General features: G+C 35.5%; 1 protein-coding gene across 3 annotated transcripts; it reads left to right on the top strand.

Annotated features, from left to right (window-relative positions):
• Positions 1–420: 420 nt before the first annotated feature.
• LUM (lumican) lies at positions 421–8326 on the top strand. 3 transcript variants are annotated; one of them, XM_089921117.1, is made up of 5 exons: positions 421–594; positions 1088–1143; positions 2408–2525; positions 2993–3880; positions 6872–8326. In XM_089921117.1, the coding sequence occupies exons 4-5, from the start codon at positions 3013–3015 to the stop codon at positions 7024–7026; spliced, it is 1023 nt and encodes a 340-aa protein (XP_089777243.1). In that variant the 5' UTR covers positions 421–594; positions 1088–1143; positions 2408–2525; positions 2993–3012; the 3' UTR covers positions 7027–8326. The 3 variants fall into 3 exon arrangements, with proteins under 3 accessions (XP_089777243.1, XP_022408182.1, XP_022408181.1); XM_022552474.3 differs by lacking the exon at positions 1088–1143; XM_022552473.3 differs by lacking the exons at positions 1088–1143; positions 2408–2525 and having other exon boundaries at positions 422–594; positions 6872–8324.
• The last annotated feature ends 13195 nt before the right edge of the window (positions 8327–21521 follow it).

The raw sequence follows: 21521 nt of genomic DNA, 5'->3' as shown, positions 1-21521 counted from the left end.
TTCCCCCTTGGCTAAAAATTGAGTCCAAGTAAATCAGTATAGATTTCACGAGTAATGAGCAAAAATGATTCAATTCTTCTGAGTCTGCTCATTTGCATTTTCCTGAAATGGTTTACTCTGTTGATTTATGCGACCTTTAGATGAACATGATAGTTAGCTGAGAGAATTGCATTTAATTGTTGCCACAGCTATAGAAGTAAAGCGCTTTGTAAGAGAAATGTTATCACTGGAGATGCCTCATTTGCAGCAGTACTCAATTTGGGATTAAAAGCTATGGTATTGGGGCTGGTTCAGCATGTATCTCTCTCTTATTCCATAGGGAGTGAGCTGGGCTGTCCTTGCTCACCAAGTCCACCTGCACCTCGTTAGAGAGCAGAATGTTTGCATGCCACACCACAAGATCCCCACAATGACATAACTCCATTCAGAGACTGGCGTGACTGGGCTGGGTTTCCCCCACTCAGCTCTTGTATCACTAAGAATCTGGCAGCCAGTTCCGTCCTGACAGAGTTTACAGCATATATTGGTGGATTCTTGTCCACCAAGCAGAGCATCTGCTTTAAGAATTAACGAAAGCAGTGTCGAGACAGTAAGGTAAGTGCTGTTTTAACTATAGCACTGGGGATGCTGACTGTTTGGGACGGTGTTTATTGTAACAGGAACAGAAAAAATTCCAGAGCAACTTTGCCAATTGCTATTCAACAGCAAATCCACAGTTTTGAGCATTTACTTTCACATTTTGCTTAATATACTTTCCATGATTTATGGATTTGAGATACATTTTATACAGTCTATAATGCCTTACTTAGCTAAGGAAGTTATAAAAAGTTTCAAGGTTGGAATGAGAAAATTAGACACAGTGAAAAAGTATGGCATTTAAAATGTTTGCTATTTCATGCTAATTAGTTAAATATGTTAGGATTGTTAGAACCTAATTTTGGAGCAAAGAAGGGCCATTTCAATCAGTCATCAAAATATTTTGCCACAAGTATGTTGTTATAATTTGTTATAATTTGCCATAAACATTTTATGCTGTTATAAAATGTGAGCTAAAGGATTATTTATTTCTATTTTGTTAATTTTAAAGGTTTGGATTGTGGATGTATGTCTTAAGAAACAGGAACATGTTTTAAAGAAATTCTGGTAAATACGATTTACTTTTTGAAAAAAAAGCATTTTCTTCATAGCCACAGGTATTTGAAAAAACTGGGGGACAGTAAAGCATGGTTTTGCTTCATAGTGGAGTCATTATACGGTTACAGATTCTCTTTGAATTCAGAGCCCTTGCTTTGACTCTGCCAAAAAATATGGAAGCATTTTCCATTACTATTCGCACTATAGTTCCCATGTCTAGTTTAGTGTATACTGAATTAAACTAAGGTGGAAGCTTATTAATGAAGTAAGAAAAATCTTTACAACATTAACATGATTGTAACTCGTAAAGAATCCTATAATTACATTAGCACTATGTAATAGATCTCATGGCCAAGTCCTGTCAACTAAATTAAATGACTCCATCATAATCTTAGAGAATAATTTACAAAGAATCTGGCTACGTTATTTCAGTTATAAGAGTGACTCTAACAACGTTTTTGAGTGTTTCATCTGCTAAAATAAAGTGCTTTATAATTCCAAGTTAAAGCAAAGCAAAGATGTTTAAAATTCCTGATAGTAGAAAATCCTGCTTATCCCAAACTACCTAGATCCAAAAGCTTGTACCATGTTTCTCACAGGAAGAGATTTTATTTTATGGTATCCATTGGAATGTGGATACTGCTTCACATTAACAATTTCCCTCCCAGAGTTACCAATTGCTCAGCTATAACTCCTCATTCTACAAAAGCCCAACTGTTATATCCTATTTGCCTTTACCTAAATTGCTGACCCGGTGCTTCCCCAAGAGATTGAAATGTACTTCTTTGAAGCTCTCCTTAGAAAAAGTTCATATGAGAAGATCACTGTTACAAATTGTTTTTAATTTATATTCTCAAATTTATCCTTTCCTACATGGCTCTTAATGCCACTGTTTAATACAGACTTTCCTCAGTTCCACATCTCTCCCACTTCCATTCAGTGAAAACACTAAAATCCAGATAAGCAAACCCTGCCTTCTTAAATTTTGACATGAAGAACGTAGACAAATTGTGAGTGATTGAAAGAAAAACATTCATTCAAATCTTTGAAAAGAATATCATTCTCTACCAGTTAAATCTCTTTCTAGGTTTAAAAAATGTTTAGAGTTTGTGACATTTCCTTGATGAATAAACATTAATTTTACTAAACCTAATATACTAAATATTAATTTTCAAACACAGTTTTGTAATTTGCTTAAAAGCATAGAATGTTAAAACAAAAGGTGAAATAATATGCACACACCCCCACCAAGACTTCTGTTCACCTTCCTCAGAATCAACAACCATAAAGACATTTTTAAAGGAACGTGCCACGACTGCCACCACGCCCCCTCCACACACACAGAAGACCAGCTTTCCTCCAGACAACATCACAGATTGCCCACGTTTTCAGTAAGGATCTACTTAATGAGACATTTCAATGATGTTGAATGGTGGGGTAGAGGGTACAATTTACAATTGTCTTCTCGTTTTCATTTCTTCTGGTTTTGAAGGTATTCTGAAGCAGTGTTCTAACATGGTGGTTAATGGGCACCTCCCAGAAACCTCTTGCAGGAAGATATTTAATTAAGGAAGGACCTAGAGAGGTTGACTGGGATAGTTAGGCCTGGCTCGCCCAGAAGGGGGCGCATGTGAATGCAATCTGCCCTGGAATCTGTTCACTTCCCCATCCATTGTAAACATATATCCTTAACCTACTCCTCAAATGCAAATTAACAAGGCATCATTAGTGCAGTAAAAAAAAAAAAAGCACTATAAAGTAATAAAATTCACATTTGCTAATGCATTTTCTTTCTTCTTAGTATACTTTTCCTGAAAGGATACTATTTTATAATAATACATGTTTCCACTTTATTTAGGATTCAAAGCATTTGCCAAAATGAATCTAGGTATGTTTCCTCTCCTCTTGGCATTAATTGGCTGTGCCAGCGGCAGCTACTACTATGAAGATTATGATTTCCCCCTATCGATTTATGGGAGATCATCACCAAACTGTGCACCAGAATGTAACTGCCCTGAAAGCTACCCAACGGCCATGTACTGTGATGAGCTGAAATTGAAAAGTGTGCCAATGGTGCCTGTTGGAATCAAGTACCTTTACCTTAGGAATAACCAGATTGACCATATTGATGATAAGGCCTTTGAAAATGTAACTGATCTGCAGTGGCTCATTCTAGATCATAACCTTCTAGAAAATTCCAAGATAAAAGGAAAAGTTTTCTCTAAACTGAAGCAACTGAAGAAGCTGCATATAAATTACAACAATCTGACAGAATCTGTGGGCCCACTTCCCAAATCTCTGGTGGACCTGCAGCTCACTAACAACAAGATCTCGAAGCTTGGCTCCTTTGATGGACTGGTTAACCTGACATTTATCCACCTTCAACACAATCAGCTGAAAGAGGATGCTGTTTCAGCTGCTTTTAAAGGTCTTAAGTCACTTGAATACCTTGACTTGAGCTCCAATCAGATGACCAAAATGCCTTCTGGTCTCCCAGTATCTCTTCTAACTCTCTACTTAGACAACAATAAGATCAGCAACATCCCTGATGAGTATTTCAAGCGTTTTAATGGATTGCAGTATCTGCGTTTGTCTCATAATGAACTGGCTGATAGTGGAATACCTGGAAATTCTTTTAATGTATCATCCTTGCTGGAGCTGGACCTCTCCTATAATAAACTTAAAAACATACCGACTGTCAGTGAAAACCTTGAAAACTATTACCTGGAGGTCAATGAACTTGAAAGTAAGTAGAAAGCTGTGCCTATGATTGATTGATGTTTCCTCAAGGTTTTAAATGCCTAAGTTGTGTGACACAAGTACTGCATCTGGCTCCAGTTTAAAAAAAATGAAAATGCCAACAAAATATTTCTCTAGAATATAGAATTCTAGCTTAGTTATTTATCCAATATCTGGCTTTGCTTTGGAGTGTCCAGATAAGAAACCATTAAGGTCATAGAATTTAAGCACTCATTTCTTCAAATGTAATACTCTGGGCTAATTAATCCTGCTGTGTTATCTCTTGATTTTTATCTGTTTATTATTTGCCTCCTTCATGACTTCGATTTGTGTCTACATTTATTTCTTGACAAGATGTAGCTGCGGGAGAAATCAACAAGTCCACAACCAGCAGAGGCTTTTACAGAGCCTCTGCTTGTCCCCAGAGCAGCCCGTGTACACTCACGGTCTCCTCTGACATCTTTACTTGGGACTCAACATATTACTCCGCTATCATGACCATCATCTATCTCTGTTATCACTGTTATGGTTGGTGTGTATGGTCTTCATGGTGTTCTTATGAGGACTGTGAGAAAGTTTAAGGAGGAATATGATAAGGGTTTGGAATATTTTTTACTAGAATTACAAAGCCCCTTTTCTTATACACAACCCTTCACCTCATTTGATTTTCCCACAGTTTCTCCTTCCTTTCTCTTACTTCCAGAGTTTATTTTTCATTTATCTACTGGGTGGGAGTTTGACCTATTCCACTTGAGCTGCTTATGTACTCTTCTGGTCTCCTGGGACATTTTTCAATTTAAGCTATAAAGATTCATATGGGAAATTGACATTCACCAATCCCTACCTTATTCTTTAATGGAAGTTGGAAGAAGAAAAAAACCTATAATTCACAGATGAAGTTTTTAAAATGAAAACTCAGGTGGGAAACACTGATTCACATAGTAAATGATTTTATAATAATCTATTGAAATTTTAAAATAATCTATTGAAATTGAACATCTTTATATTATAAAAGTTGGTTCCCTTGTCATACTGGGTAAGGATATTGGCACTCATCTGAAAAAAAAATTTCAGTGTGCCTTATTAATATAATTCTGCAATCGTAGTTCTGTAATTCTGCAATAGTTTCATGTAACTCCTAGTAGGGCTGGGGTGTTCTCATGAAGGAGTCCATGATTGCCAACTCTGCAATGCCATGTGTTCTTTCTTGTGTCTGCAAAGTTTGTTTGTCATATAATACACAGTCAAGCTATCAGAGCTAAACCCTTACAGCTGTTTCCAGGGCAAAATTCACTATGTGGCCATATATGGTCCCACATTATAAACATTTGTGGTCAGGAGGAAGGATACTCAGACAGGCCAAAATGCTAATGGGACGTAAGATGTTTGAGGGCTGAAGAAATCCATTAGATTTTGTGGGTGGAGGTTAGCTGCAGAAGCAAGACTACCTCCTACTCTGAGACAAGAAAGGGGAGAGATATAGATGCAGGGGCATTTGAAGGTGGAAAAAACAGTTTTCATTGTATGAGTGAAAAGGGAAGAGCCAATGTAGGAGATGGGACAGATGGACTCTGCGAGAAACGCCAGCAGCTGCTCGGTGCCTAGCTGAGACTGAAATCCCAATGCCCAGCTCATATAGTCATTTGAAAGTGAGTAGTTACCTTTCTCCCTTCCTTATCCTTGACACTTAGGTTTACATATTTCAGGAATTCTTGCCGTGTGACTTTGCATGTGTGTCTTCAACTTAGTTTATCTTGCCGCATAATAATTACGCATACCAACTGCCCACCTTCTCTTAAGGTAATAAGAGTCCCTTAATGTTTTTCCAATACTAGGAAATACCCAGCCAAAAACAATTTGTCATATTTCAAATTTGCAACTTTAAGCGTTAAGCTAGTCACAGATCTTCCTAGTGTAAAGCAATTTAGAAAACAGAAAAAATTAAAAGGACACCAATAATTATTTAGTACATAGTATGTGCTAGCACTGTGTGAAGTGCTTTACATACCTTAATTAATGTAATCTTCATGCCACACAGTGTGATAGATATATCTAAAAAGAAGATCTGATAAATGTCTCAGATGGTAAACGACAGAGGTAAAAAACTAATATAGACCTAAACCCATGTTTTTTCCATTGTTCCATACTTCAGAGGCAGATACCATAACCAAGAACCCTGGCATTTGACAGATGAGTTATTTAAGACAACATCTTAGAGGAAAGGGCTGCAGTGCGTTTGGGCTTCCACTGAAATCTTTGTTAGCTAGAGTTGAAGAATGAAAGAAAATAACACGATACAGGACCAGATAAGGTTAATCTGAAATACACTTGGGCAACCATAGGCAGTTTCTATATACATACACAGACCATGCTACCCAGTAACCTTCTTAGTGTCCATTAAAAATTAAATCAGTTGTTCATTTGTGGCAGCTTTTTGACCACAGAAGAAAAGGGCATGAGCTGAGATGGTGGACATTCCATGATTTGGTTTTTGCTTTGGAGTTTTGAATCTTTGTCATGAAGTGCGGTTGTTGGAAAAGTGTTTAGAGTTCATTTATTTAACCCCTTTTATTTTAAGAGGCAAAAACCCAGAATATTTACACTGGTGAGATTGCTCATATAACAGCACCAATTTTAGGTTTCCTCAGGCTAGACTTAATATTTCAAACTAAAGCTTAGACAATATGACACATTCACTGAGTGTCCTTCTATAAGCAAGTATTTCTAAATCAAGAACTTAAATAAGTTCTCTTCCTTGAAACATTTCATTAAATCTTATGACCTACCATAAGTATTCTTTACTAAATATTGCTGGGCTATTTGGTAGTCTGAAATATTCCTTTAGTAGTTCCAAATTCAAAGGTACATCAAATAAGTGGGAAAAAGTTTTATTGGATATTATTATAGATTTGAAAGTTTTTAAAAATGATGGTTTCAAGCCCATGTACTAAAAAGAAAAAAAAAAACGATTGAAGTGTTTCATTCTTTAATTTTCCAGAGTTTGAAGTAAAGAGCTTCTGTAAGATCCTGGGACCATTATCCTACTCCAAGATCAAACATTTGCGTTTGGATGGCAATCGCATCACCCAAACCAGTCTGCCACCTGATATGTATGAATGTCTACGTGTAGCAAATGAGATCACCGTTAACTGATATCTACTAATTCCAATTATATTGAGATATATCCTGGAACAGCAGTTTATGGTTATGTTTATTTGTGTTTCAGTTTTTATAGTATTCATTTTTTGTTGCTGTTTATTACTTCCATAAATTTCAAATTCTGAGGGAAAATGTTTTGTAAACATTTTACTACTTTTTTAAAAGAAAAGATGAAAGGCAGGCCTGTTTCATCACAAATACAGACACACACACACACACACACATAGACAATAAAATTAATGCTTTATTTGTAAATTTAGTGGGTTTTTTCCTATCTCCTGTCAAATGATGTGAAAAGCTTTCTACTGGTTTCGTGGAAGTCAGCCAAGTTTTATAATTTCTAAACCTTAACTTAATGTGCCAAAAAGCATGGATTACATGCATATGGATGTTTACTGTCTTGAAGCAAATTATCTCAATGTTCAAATTTGTTTAGCTGAAAAATAGAAGGTAAATTTTGAGACAAATGATCTTGCAAATTAGACAAAATTCATGAAACCACATACAATCAAAGCAATATTTTTAGTGTTAGGAATATATATTTACCTAATGAAACTTTTCTTTTCTAGAATTATTTTTCACTCTAAGTCATATGTATGTTTCTTTTTGATTATTTGCATGTTATGTTTAACAAGCTAATAGCAAAATAAAACATAGCAAATGGCATCACTGTGTTTGACTTCTTGTGAAATTCATAACTCTCCTATAAAAATAGATAAAATAATAGATTAGAATTCAAAAAAGATCTCTAGCCTGAAATATTTTACTTATGTTAAATAGAATTTTTAATTAACTAAATTATCTGCTTCTAGCATCCACCTGTAAAGAGTTTTTAAACACATCTTACAATATGTACTTAAAAGTGTGCAGATCCCAATTGTGTCCTACAGTTCAACTCAGTTCTGACAGTATGTGCCTGGAGATAGTGTCGGATTGTACAGGTTAAGGGTTCAGTCCTACAGGACTGCCCTCCCTCCCCACTTCAGATGCCAGTTGAAAGTCCAGATTGTTACCTCCACTTCTGACCAACAAGCTATACATCAGAGGTTCCCAAGACCCTGTCCTGGACTTGAGGAATTTGCTGGAGCAGCTCACAGAACAGGAAAACTCTTTACTCACTAGATTATTCGTTTATTATAAAATGATACAACTCACGGGGGACTTCCTTGGTGGTCCCGTGGTGAAGAATCCACCTTGCAATGCAGGGGACACAGGTTCGATCCCTGGTCGGGGAACTAAGATTCCCACATGCTGCTGTGCAACTAAGCCCACGCGCCACAACTGCTGAGCCCACGCGCCTCAACTAGAGAGCCTGCGTGCCGCAAACTACAGAGCCCACATGCCCTGGAGCCCTGCGTGTCACAGCTAGAGAAGAGAAAAAAACCGCGCACACCACAACTAGAGAGAAGCCCATGTGTCACAATGAAAGATCCCGCTTGCCGCAACTAAGTCTCAAAGCAGCACTCCCCCAAAAATAAATAAATGAAATAAAATGATACAACTCAGAAACAGCCAGATTGAAGAGATGCAAGGCAAGGTATGGGGAAAGGGTGCTGAGCTTCCATGCCCTCTCCAAGCACGCCACCCTCCCCAAATCTCCACAGGTTCACCAATCAGAAAGCTCTCTGAATCTTGTCCTTTGGGTTTTTATGGAGGCTTCATTTCATAGCCATGACTGATTAAACAGTCATTGGCCATTGGCAATTGAACTCAATCTCCAGTACCTCTGCCCTCCCAGGAGGTTAGGGAGAGCGACTGAAAGTTCAGACACTCTAATCATGCGTTGGATCTCTTGGCAACAAGCCCCCCATCCTTAGGTTACCTAAGAGCTTTCCAAAATCACCTCATTAACATAATAAAAGACACCTTATTGCGCTTATTCAGGAAGTTCCAAAGGCTTTAGGAGTTGTGAGCCAGAAACCTTGGACAAAGACCAAATATATATATAAGAAATATATTTCGATCATCTGAATGACCAAATATATATTTCTTATAAATCACAATATTACAGTATGTAAATCTCACAACTTCCTTGGATATTTGTCATTATTTCCATTCCTGTTGGTTTTACAGATTTATACGCAATGATATTATATCAAATAAAAAGCAGCTATAAGATCTCAGCAGTCACTAGTTGGTTGTAAGCAAAAACGGCAGATAACTCCCAGGACTGAAAATGTTGAATGTATATAAAATTTTCAGAAAATGAGATTTAAAATATCACTTTATATTGGAACCACTATATTTGTAACATAACGTTAGAATTTATAATACAGAAAAAGTATATCCATGATTCTATACAATGGGAAATAGTAAGGCATATAATTTATAACTTCTACCTACCTAGTTAACAATAAAGCATATGTTTGGAGCCAAATGTTCAGTCAAATATACTCATCCCTGTATGAGTGTATATATAGTCTCAAATGTGTCTAAAAGAAGGGCATCATCTCTCTCAAGTATAATTAAAACATTAACAGAACATTTTTAGTGAACTCTATCTTGTGGTAAAATGGCCTATCATCAAAGGACCATTATCAGTTAAGACAGCACTGACTGGATGATGTGTGACATGTATATTATGTAATTCTGGAAACAGCAATTTCCCTTGTAGTTAATGTTTGGTTGACAAGGACCAAATTAAGCACAAAGTCACACTTCTTGCAGAAGCATCTGAGGAAGACACTAGTTAGATACTGTTTGGGGACAGCTCCTCTTTCTAGCGGCCAGACCCCATCTCTCCAGGGCAGAGCTGGAGAAGAGAAGATACTGTTTGCTCTTTCACTCATTGTGACAGCCTTAGGGAGGAAAGGATATTGAAGATTGTTTATCTGCTCTTCTCTCATCCCTCCCACTCCCACCCCAGCTATGGTAACGTTTTCCAACATTTCAAGTGTATAATCAGCATGTTGAAATGATTTTCTAAATTCAGATTACCAAACACAGTACCCCAGATATACAGACCCGAAAAGTTATGCAACATAGGATTCCACATTTTTAAAGAATGTAAGAATAAGTGATTCTTATACTGGTGGTCAACAATACACATTTTTAAAAACACCGACTTAGTGTGATCCAGCCATTGAAATCCCAAACAGTTAAAAAGCAGAAACGTCCTTTTCTTTAGGGAAGCAGAATAGAAAGAAGCATGTCATTTGCAGTACACGTACATGAGAATAAATATTATTTTTCCTGTATTCTAATTTATTTAAGCTAACTTCATGAAGATAACATGTACCACTTCTGCCACCCAACTAACTCAAGAGTTGCTTCACAGATACTTCTTGCCTGTCTATGCTCCTTTCTCTCCAAGAAAAGGTACTCCATCAAGAGAGACGGCTTAGGATTTACTTTGATTAAATGTTCAAGAAGGTACCTAGGGGAAATGGTCAAAACAGGGTGAATTTAAAGCAAGAACTTCTCTTGACTATCTCACTAACAACGATTCTGATTTTGTCTCCTTCTGGATAAACAACCCCATGAATGGATTAAAGCACTGATGCATGTGGATTATTAGTTTTTACTAAGATTGATTCACTGGAGATTTAACTATTGACTCTGATTTGGCGCAGGGACGTGGGGAGCAGGGGGAATGGAAAATGAGAGTCCTTCAACATTTGCATTTGAAAATCAAGGCTAAGTTATGCTTTTATGTTGAAGGAGAACTATGATGTCCTTGGGTTTTGAGGTTTGTGAGGAATTATCATGCCCTAATAAGTACAAAACTACAGATGGAAGACAGACCACTAAATGAGCCAGAGGAATGTTGATTTCTTAGTTAAAAGTTCTCCAACTGGTAATAGCTGTTTTCAGAAATACTGGAGAGTTTAAAAGGTTGGTTTTACAAAGGACTGTGAATTTTTTTCCTTGTGATTTTTTAAGTTTGGGTTCCGGTTTTTTCTATAGCAGTAATTTTATCATAATGATGGCCTTAGATTTTTCTTTGGTTGGATTTTGCAACAACCATGTAAACTTGTTTAACATTTTACTCTCAAGTAAAAGAAAATGATCATTTGTGTTAAAGTGAACTCTAAAGCAACTTTACTACCAGGAAATAAAGGTGTATATAAAATAACAATGTTATAAAATTTAAAGTAGACATGCTGTAAGTATATGAAATAAACAGAAATGAACCTTTAAAATATCTAGCTAGATATTTTTATTCATTCACTCATGCATTCAGTAGATTTTGTTTCCTAATATGATATAAAAAGTTGAACTACAACACATGTAGGAAAAAGTAGAAATTTAGGCAACATAAAAAGAGTGAGGTCCCACGCATTTTTAGCTCACTTTGTTAACCCCTGGTCTGCACTTTTCTGTGTAGTAACTCCTCTTTCACGTTTTGATTGACCTAAAGAGTATCACCTATATGTTTGTCTTGTCCCCTTAAAGTGTAACTGCTGTTCTATAAAAGAGAATACATTCCATGTTTTAAAAATATTCAAGAGCTTTAGCTACCTTATCTGTGAATTATGTCTCAAATAAACCCCTCTCTATTCCCACTACCACTGCTTTACTTTATAATTTGCTCAATTTTCATCTAGATTTCTAAAGATTCTCATGTTTTGCTTAACTTCATCATCCACAATGTTACCAGAGTGAGTTTTTCTAATATATAAACCTGGTCCTTTATTATTTACTTGCTTAAAATGATTCAGTGATGCACCATCATTTTCAGGATGAGACTCAGGCTCCACAAGACAGCATACTAATCACCTAGTATATCAAATATCCTGTTTGATCTGGTCCTTGGTTACCTTTACAGCCTCATCTCTAGCCAGGCTTGCCAGGTCCCACTGGCACCGTGCTAAATCACTTGATGCTGCGACCATATTTACCATTTTGCAGCTGGTTTTGCTCTGGTGTCTATGAAAACTCTGTCTTTTCTTCCTGGGGTCTCTTTATGCTCCTTCTGCTTGGAAACACTGACACAAACACTTTCAAACTCACCTTAAGCTACTCTGTCCTTTTGCCATAAATCCCTCTTTACCTCCTCAGAATGAATATACTTTATCATAATAGGAAAATCTTGTATCATAAAAATAAAAATTCTTCATCAAAGTTCTGAGCTAGAATTAACAGTTCCCTCTATTGTGCCTCTATCTGTAAGTTTTCCGTTAATTCATTCAATAGATATTTATTGAGCTCCCACTATACTCCAGGAATGGCGTCAGTGTCAGGAATTCAGTAGTGAACAAGACCAACAAATTACTCCCCTAACAAAGTTGACGTTCATAAGGAATTCAAACAATAGAGAAGATAAATTCATACTTTGTGACTTGATGTTAGGTAGTGATACATGCTATGAAGAAAAATAAAGTACCTGAAGGGATAAGAGGGAGGGGAGGAAGTGGTGATTTTTGATTGAGTGATAAGGAAAGCCTTTCTGCAGAAGAGACTTAATTGTAATAATAATATTTATTTAAATTATATTATGTATTGATAACTTAGGGAATGCTTTTTATGTATTATTTTAGCTCAAATAATACCTATATGGTACATTGCTACTTAACAGGGGAGAAAAGCCAAGATGTAAGGTCAGACATATTTTAAGTGCTGTAACCCTCATTGGAGACCAGATTTCTACTGTCAGAGTACATGTTCTGACTTGGTAGACGCCCATGGAATTAAAAGGAGCTTAGATATGTTTATATGTGTGTCTGTAAATTCCCTCTTCCCACCCTGACAAAACACAGTGCCTGGTGGTAAGTTCTGAAGATATGATTGTTGGATAGGGTTACTGGAATCACACTGCAGTGACAAGGGGATAAGTCATGGAGGTCAATCTTGACCCAGCCCTTTTCTGGCAAGCTCCAGTACAATTGCTTCTGTTTTGGTCTCTTTAACTTTACGCAAAATATTTCAGTTTATTTTAATTCATTGGGTTCATCCAGTTCTCTCTATATTTTTAACAGAACATTCTCTATTTCAAAACTTGGGATAATGGTTATAGGAATATCAATCTATTTCTTCATAGTGAATTTGTCAACATAATTTCTGGCTTCATCTTCAAAATATATCACAAATCTGACTGTTTGCCAAGAATGGTCCAGGCCACTGTCCTCTCTCTTTTGAACTAAGACAATAACCTCCTAATGCATTTCAAAGTGTACTCAAGAGTGGAATCTTACAGTTTACTCTCAAACAAGTCAGGATGGGTCTTGAAAAAATATTAATCAGATTATGTTCTACCCCAGCTTAGATAGCTGAAATATTTTCTCATCACACTTAAAATCTGAAGCCCTTATCATGACCTTCAAGGTCTGGTTGCCTTATCACTCTTCTTACCCACTCCTCTCCAAACACACTGGTCTCGCTGTTCATTGAACATGCCGAATTTATTCTTGGCCCAGGTTTCTTGAATTTGTCTCTACCTGTGATCCAGCTATAGACACAGTTTATTTCCTTACTTAGCTCTGATCTCTGTCAAAAAAGACATCTGCTTAGAGTGGCCTTTACTAATCACCACATATGAAAATTTTGTATGGACTCCTCAAGGGACTCAACTCATGAAAGCAATTTTGAAGGGGAACAAAGTTTTAGGCCTCACACTCCCTGATTTTAAAATATACTACAAAGCAACAGTAATTAAAACTATATGGTACTACCATAAAAATAGATATACAGCCCAATGGAACAGAATAGAGAGCCCAGAAATAAACCTTTGCACAAGTGGCTAAATAGTTTTTGACAAGGGTGCCAAGACTGCACAATAGGGGAAAAAACAGTCTCTTCAACAAAACGTGCTGAAAAAAACTGAATATCCACATGCTAAATAATGAAGTTGTACTCTTATCTTACACCACATATAAGATTTAACTGAAAATGGATTAAAGATTAAATATAAAATCTAAAACTGTTAAACTCCTGGAAAAATCATAGGGAAAAACTTCAAGGTAATTAGATTTGGCAATGATTTTTGATTCTGAAATAAAAGCAGATAACAAGATTTAAAAATAGACAATGGGACTACATCTAATTAAAAGCTTTTGCATGTCTAAAGAAACAATCAACAGAGTGAAAAGGCAATCTATGGAATGGAAGAAAATAATTGCAAATCATATATCTGATAAGGGGTTAATACACAGAATACAAAAGGAACTTCTACAACTCAACAATAACAACAACAAAACTCCAAATAACCTGATTAAAAATGGTCAGAAGAATAGACATTTCTCAATGAAGACATACAAAGTAACCAATAAGCACATTAAAAGATGCTCAACATCACTAATCATCAGAGAAATACAAAACCAAAACCACAATGATATACTACTTTATATCCATCAGGATGGTCACTTTCAAAAGAAGAGAAAAAAAAAGTCATTGAAGATGCTGAGAAGTTGCAACCCTTGTGCAATGTCCATGGAAATGTAAGCTGGTGCAGTCACTATGGATAAAAGGATGGAGGATCCTCATACAATTGAAGATAAGATTACCATGTGATCCAGTAATCCTACCTCACGGTATATATCCAGAAGAACCCAAAGCAGGATTTTGAAGAGATATTTGCACACTCACATTCATTGCAGCACTGTTCACAATAGCCAAAAGGTGGAAGCAACGCAAATGTTCATCAATAGATGAATGGTTTACGAAAATGTGGTGTATACATACAATGGATTATTCTGCAGCCTTAAAAAGGAAGATTATTCTATCACATGCTACAACATGGATGAACCTTGAGGATATTATGCTAAGTAAAATAAGCCAGACACAAAAGGACATATGCAGTATGATTCCACTCATAGGAAATATCTAAAATAGTCAAAATCATAGAAACAGAAAGTAGAAGCATGCATTTTAGAAATGTAAAATATAATCATTGAAAAAAAAGGAGTTTTAGCAATAAAAGATATACTTGATAAAAACAGGTTCCATGAATAAAGAACAGATTGAATACAGTTAGAGAGAGAATTAATGACCTTTAAGATACATAAGTGGAAAAGTTTATAGAATGCTGCAAAAGGAGATAAAGAGAAAACAAAAAATGTGAGTTTTAGAATTAAGGAAGCTAGAATAATTATTTTTAATATAGGTCTAAAAGAAGACCTGTAAAGAAAGAATTGAGAAAATGCAGAGAGAAAATATTTTAAAAGATAATACCAGGGAATTTTTCAGAGGTAATAAAACATATAAATCCATTAATCTAGAAAGGAAAAACTACTTACAAAGGAACATCAGTTAGAATTATAGCAGATTTCTCCACAAAAAAGAGAAAAATGGAAGCCAGAAGATAATGGCATAATATATTCAAGCAGTTAGAGTAAATAACTGATAATATATATTTGTGAAAATTGTTTTCAAAAACCTATTTAAAAATAAAGACGTGTACAGTTTACCACTTAGGATATTCCAAAAAATGATCTTCAGGGAGGAAACTGATCTCAGAAAAACTTTTTAAAGAGCAAGAAAAAAATTAAACAAATTAAATGACAAATATTAGAGAAATAAAACATGGTGTCAAATTATAATGATCATGTTGAATTTGTGTAATTTTTTAAAAGGACGTAGAAATATATAGTTGAGAAGGAAACATATGTAAATTAGGAAGAGTAAGGTAGGTGAACATGTTTTAAGCCCTTTTATCATTAAAGAAGGAGGTCAACATATTATTTTATTTTATTGTTCCTAAGGTAACTTTGTACGGTAAAATTTTAAGAGCAAGAAAAATCAGTAGAGTCTATAAATTAAAAAAAAATATGTATTTTAAAAATTGACTTAAAAAACCCAAAGGTTCAATAAATCAAAATTTAAAAACACAAAGGAGAAAGAGTTTTTAAAAAATGAGACTGATAGAAATCGAAAGTTAAGATGGTAGAATTGTGTCAATATATCAACTTTCACAATAACACCAAATGTTTTAGTTAAAAAATATGGTTAGCCATAAGAGAAAAGGAAAATGTAAAAGGGTAGGAAAATATATGGGGTAAATATTAGGAAAAGATCTGGTATAGCTCTAATCATATCAGACAAAATACACTTGAAGACAAAATGCGTCATTAGCAATGAAGGTTCACAACATCACAACCTAAAGTTTAATGTAATATAAAAATATATAATAATTTTAAATATATTTGCAACTAATGAACAGTATCAAAATAAACATAGAAAATTAATATAACTAAAGAAGGGTAGAGAAAAACTTTAATAGCACTGTGGTAGATTTGAACACTCCTTTAATTATTAATATTCAAGAAGATTAAAAAATCAGCAAAGATATAGAAGATTAGAACTTCCAACCTTGATTTAATGGACATATATGATATTCTATAACCAAAAATTAGAGAATTAATACCTTTTTCAAGTTCAAATAGAGCATTTATAAAAACTGATTTCATATTTGGCCACAAAGCCAAGTTTGTTTTAACAAGTTTCAAAGAATAGGTAGACTACAGGTCCCATTCTCAATTCACAAAATATATCAGAAGTTGACCATGAAGAAGATAATTCACATTTATTTGGAAACTAAGAAAACAATTCTAAAGCACTTATGGGTCAAAAAGAAGAAATCTGAATAAAGACCTAAAAATATAATACAAATAATAGTGAAAATATTGTATATCAGAATGAGTTTGAATCTGTGATATTAGTAATTTAAGAATAATTTATAGCCTTTAATCATGTTACTGAATTGAAAATTAATGTAATAAATATTCAATTTGAATAAGGATGATTTCCTTTAAAATATGGGATAAAGAAAAGATATTCACTATCATTACTTCTATTCAACAGTTTCTTGGCAGAACTTGCCAGCATAATAGAAAAAGAATGGAATGCATTAAGAATTGGAAGATTATAAAACTCTAAATTTCTGCAGATTATATGACTGCTTAGAAAACATGAAAGAGTCTATGGATACATTATTAGAAATAGTAAGAGAAAGTACCATTTATTTGCTTATTGAATCTGAGATCCAGTGCCATTTCTTTATATTCTGTAATGCTGGATATGGGACTCTGGAAACTAGTTCCTAGATGGCTTTGCCTGTAGAGGTTTGTCAGGGGAGACACTAGAGGAAAATTGATAGATGGAAGAAGAAAATGGACTTCCAGTGTAGTTTTGTGTGTGTGTGAACTTCAACTCTGATTCTAAAATTTATGTGGGAAAGCAATGAATCAAGAATGGGCAAGGAAGGACCTTCAAGATGGCAGAGGACTAAGAAATGGAGACCACCATCCTCCCCACAAATACATCAACATATGGAACAACTCCTACAGAACACTTACTGAACACTGGCAGAAGACCTCAGACTTCCCAAAAGCCATGTGGCTGACAGGGTTGTGGTGCTGCAGCCAGCTGTCAGGCCTGAGCCTCTGAGGTAGAAGAGCCGAGTTCAGGACGTTGGACCACCAGAGACCTCCATGCCCCATGTAATATCAATCAGTGAGAGCTCTCCCAGAGATCTCCATCTCAGTGCCAAGACTGAGCTCCACTCAATGACCAGCAAGCTACAGTACTGGACACCCCATACCAAACAACTAGCAAGACACAACACAACCGTGTCCATTAGCAGAGAGGCTGATTAAAGTCATAATAAGTTCACAGACACCCCAAAACACACCACTGGACATGGTCCTGCCCACCAGAAAGACAAGATCCAGCCTCATCCACCAGAACACAAGCACCAGTCCCCTCCACCAGGAAGTCTAGACAACCCACTGAACCAACCTCACTCACTGGGGGCAGACACCAAAAACAATGGGAAATGCGAACGTGCAGCTTGTGGAAAGGAGACCCCAAACACAGAAAGTTAGGCAAAATGAGAAAACAGAGAAATATGCAGCAGATGAAGGAGCAAGGTAAAAACCCACCAGACCAAACAAATGAAGAGTGTATAGGCAGTCTACTTGAAATAGAATTCAGAGCAATAATAGTAAAGATGATCCAAAGTATTGGAAAGAGAATGGAGAAAATACAAAAAATGTTTAAGAAGGATGTAGAAGAACTAAAGAGCAGACAATGATGAACAACACAATAAATGAAATTAAAAATTCTCTAGGAGGAATCAATAGCAAAATAACTGAGGCAGAAGAATGGATAAGTGACCTGGAAGATAAAATAGTGGAAATAACTACCGCAGAGCAGAATAAAGAAAAAATGAAAAGAATTGAGGACACTCTCAGAGACCTCTGGGACAACACTAAACTCACCAACATTCGAATTATAGGGGTCCCAGAAGAAAAAGAGCAAAAGAAGGGGACTGGGAAACTACTTGAAGAGGTTATAGTTGAAGAATTACCTAATATGGGAAAGGAAATAATCAGTCAAGTCCAGGAAGCACAGAGTCTTATACAGGATAAATCCAAGGAGAAACACTCTAGGACACATATTAATCAAACTACCAAAATTTAAATACAAAGAAAAAATATTGAAAGCAGCAAGGGGAAAGCAACAAATAACATACAAGGGAATCCTCATAAGGTTAGCAGCTGATCTTTCTGAAGAAAATCTGCCAGCCAGAAGGGAGGGGCAGGACATATTTAAAGTGATGAAAAGGAGAAACCTACACCAAGATTACTCTATCCAGCAAGGATCTAATTCAAATTCGATGGAGAAATTAAAACCTTAACAGACAAGCAAAAGCTAAGGGAATTCAGCACCACCAAACCAGCTTTACAACAAATGCTAAAGGAACTTCTCTAGGCAGGAAACACAAGAGAAGGAAAAGACCTACAAAAACAAACCCAAAACAGTTAAGTAGATGGTAATAGGAGCATACATATTGACAATTACCTTAAATGTAAATGGATTAAATGCTCCAACCAAAAGACATAGAATTCAGAATGGATACAAAAACAACACCCGTATATATGCTGTCTAAAGAGACCCACATCACACCTAGGGACACATACAGACTGAAAGTGAGGGGATGGAAAATGATATTCCATGCAAATGGAAATCAAAAGAAAGCTGGAGTAGCAATTCTCATATCAGACAAAATAGACTTTAAAATAAAGACTATTACAAGAGACAAAGAAAGACAATACATAATGATCAAGGGATCAATCCAAGAAGAAGATATAACAACTGTAAATACTTATGCACCTAACATAAGAGCAGTTCAATACAAAAGGCAAATGCTAACAGCCATAAAAGGGGAAATCAACAGCAACACAATCATAGTAGGGAACTTTAACACCCCACTTTCACCAATGGACAGGTCATCCAAAATGAAAATAAATAAGGAAACACAAGCTTTAAATGATACATTAAACAAGATGGACTTAAATAATATTTATAGGACATTGAATCCAAAAACAACAGAATACACTTTCTTCTCAAGTGTTCATGGAACATTCTCCAGGATAGATCATATCTTGGGTCAAAAATCAAGTAAATTTGTGAAAATTGGTAAATTTAAGAAAATTGAAATCATATCAGGTATCTTCTCTGACCACAAAGTTATGAGACTAGATACCAATTACAGGAAAAAAACTGTAAAAATTACAAACACATGTAGGCTAAACAAAATGCTACTAAATAACCAAGAGATCATTGAAGAAATCAAAAAGGAAATCAAAAAATACCTAGAAACAAATGACAATGAAAACACGATGACCCCAAACCTATCATATGCAGCAAAAGCAGTTCTAAGAGGGAAGTTTATAGCAATACAATCCTACCTCAAGAAACCAGAAAAATCTCAAATAAGCAACCTAACCTTACACCTAAAGCAATTAGAGAAAGAAAACAAAAAAAAACCCCAAAGTTAGCAGAAAGAAAGAAATCATAAAGATCAGATCAGAAATAAATGAAAAAGAAATAAAGGAAACAATAGCAAAGATCAACAAACCTAAAGCTGGTTCTTTGAGAAGATAAGAAAAATTGATAAACCATTAGCCAGACTCATCAACAACAAAAGGGAGAAGACTCAAATCAATAGAGTTAGAAATGAAAAAGCAGAAGTAACAACTGACACTGCAGAAATACAAAGGATCATAAGAGATTACTACAAACAACTATATGCCAATAAAATGGACAACCTGGAAGAAATGGACAAATTCTTAGAGAAGTAGAACCTTCTGAGAGTGAACCAGGAAGAAGTAGAAAATATAAACAGACCAATCACAAGCACCGAAATTGAAACTGTGATTAAAAATCTTCCAAACAACAAAAGCTCAGGACCAGATGGCTTCACAGGTGAATTCTATCAAATATTCACAGAAGACCTAACATCTATCTTTCTCAAACTCTTCCAAAATATAGCAGAGGGAGGAATACTCCCAAACTCATCTACGAGGCCACCATCACCCTGATACCAAAACCAGACAAAGATGTCACAAAAAGGAAAACTACAGGCCATTATCACTGATGAACATAGATGCAAAAATCCTCAACAAAATACTAGCAAATAGAATCCAACAACACATTAAAAGGATCATACGCCATGATCAAGCGGAGTTTATCTCAGGAATGCAAGAATTCTTCATTATACGTAAATCAATCAATGTGATACACCATATTAACAAATTGAAGAATAAAAACCATATGATCATCTCAATAGATGCAGAAAAAGCTTTCAACAAAATTCAACATCCATTTATGATAAAAAGTCTCCAGAAAGTAGGCATAGAGGGAGCCTACCACAACATAATGAAGGCCATATATGACAAACCCATAGCCAACATCATTTTCAATGGTGAAAAACTGAAACTATTTCCACTATGATCAGGAACAAGATGAGGTTGTCCACCCTCACCACTATTATTCAACATAGTTTTGGAATTTTTAGCCACAGAAGTCTGAGAAGTAAAAGAAATAAATGGAATCCAAATCGGAAAAGAAGAAGTAAAATTGTCACTGTTTGAAGATGACATTATACTATACATAGAGAATCCTAAAGATGCTACCAGAAAACTACTAGAGCTAATCAATGAATTTTCTGAAGTAGCAGGATACAAAATTAATGCACAGAAATCTCTTGCATTCCTATACACGAATAATGAAAAATCTGAAAGAGAAATTAAGGAAACACTCCCACTCACCACTGCAACAAAAAGAATAAAATACCTAGGAATAAACCTACCTAAGTAGGGATAAAAGACGTGTATGCAGAAAACTATAAGACACTGATGAAAGAAATTAAAGATGATACAAACAGATGGAGGGATATACCATGGTCTTGGATTGGAAGAATCAACATTGTGAAAATCACTATACTACCCAAAGCAATCCACAGATTCAATGCAATCACTATCAAACTACCAATAGCATTTTTCACAGAACTAGAACAAAAAATTTCACAATTTGTATGGAAACACAAAGGACCCCAAATAGCCAAAGCAATCTTGAGAAAGAAAAATGGAGCTGGAAGAATCAGGCTCCCTCGCTTCAGACTATACTACAAAGCTACAGTAATCAAGACAGTATGGTACTGGCACAAAAACAGAAATATAGACAATGGAACAGGTTAGAAAGCCCAGAAATAAACCCACACACATATGGTCACCTTATGTTTCATAAAGGAGGCAAGAATATACACT

Source organism: Delphinapterus leucas, chromosome 11, assembly GCF_059928025.1.
Source record: "Delphinapterus leucas isolate spDelLeu-1000000601 "Yukka" chromosome 11, BTC_Dleu_Yukka2, whole genome shotgun sequence".
NCBI lineage: Eukaryota > Metazoa > Chordata > Mammalia > Artiodactyla > Monodontidae > Delphinapterus > Delphinapterus leucas.
This window is presented reverse-complemented; position numbering and strand designations above follow the sequence as displayed.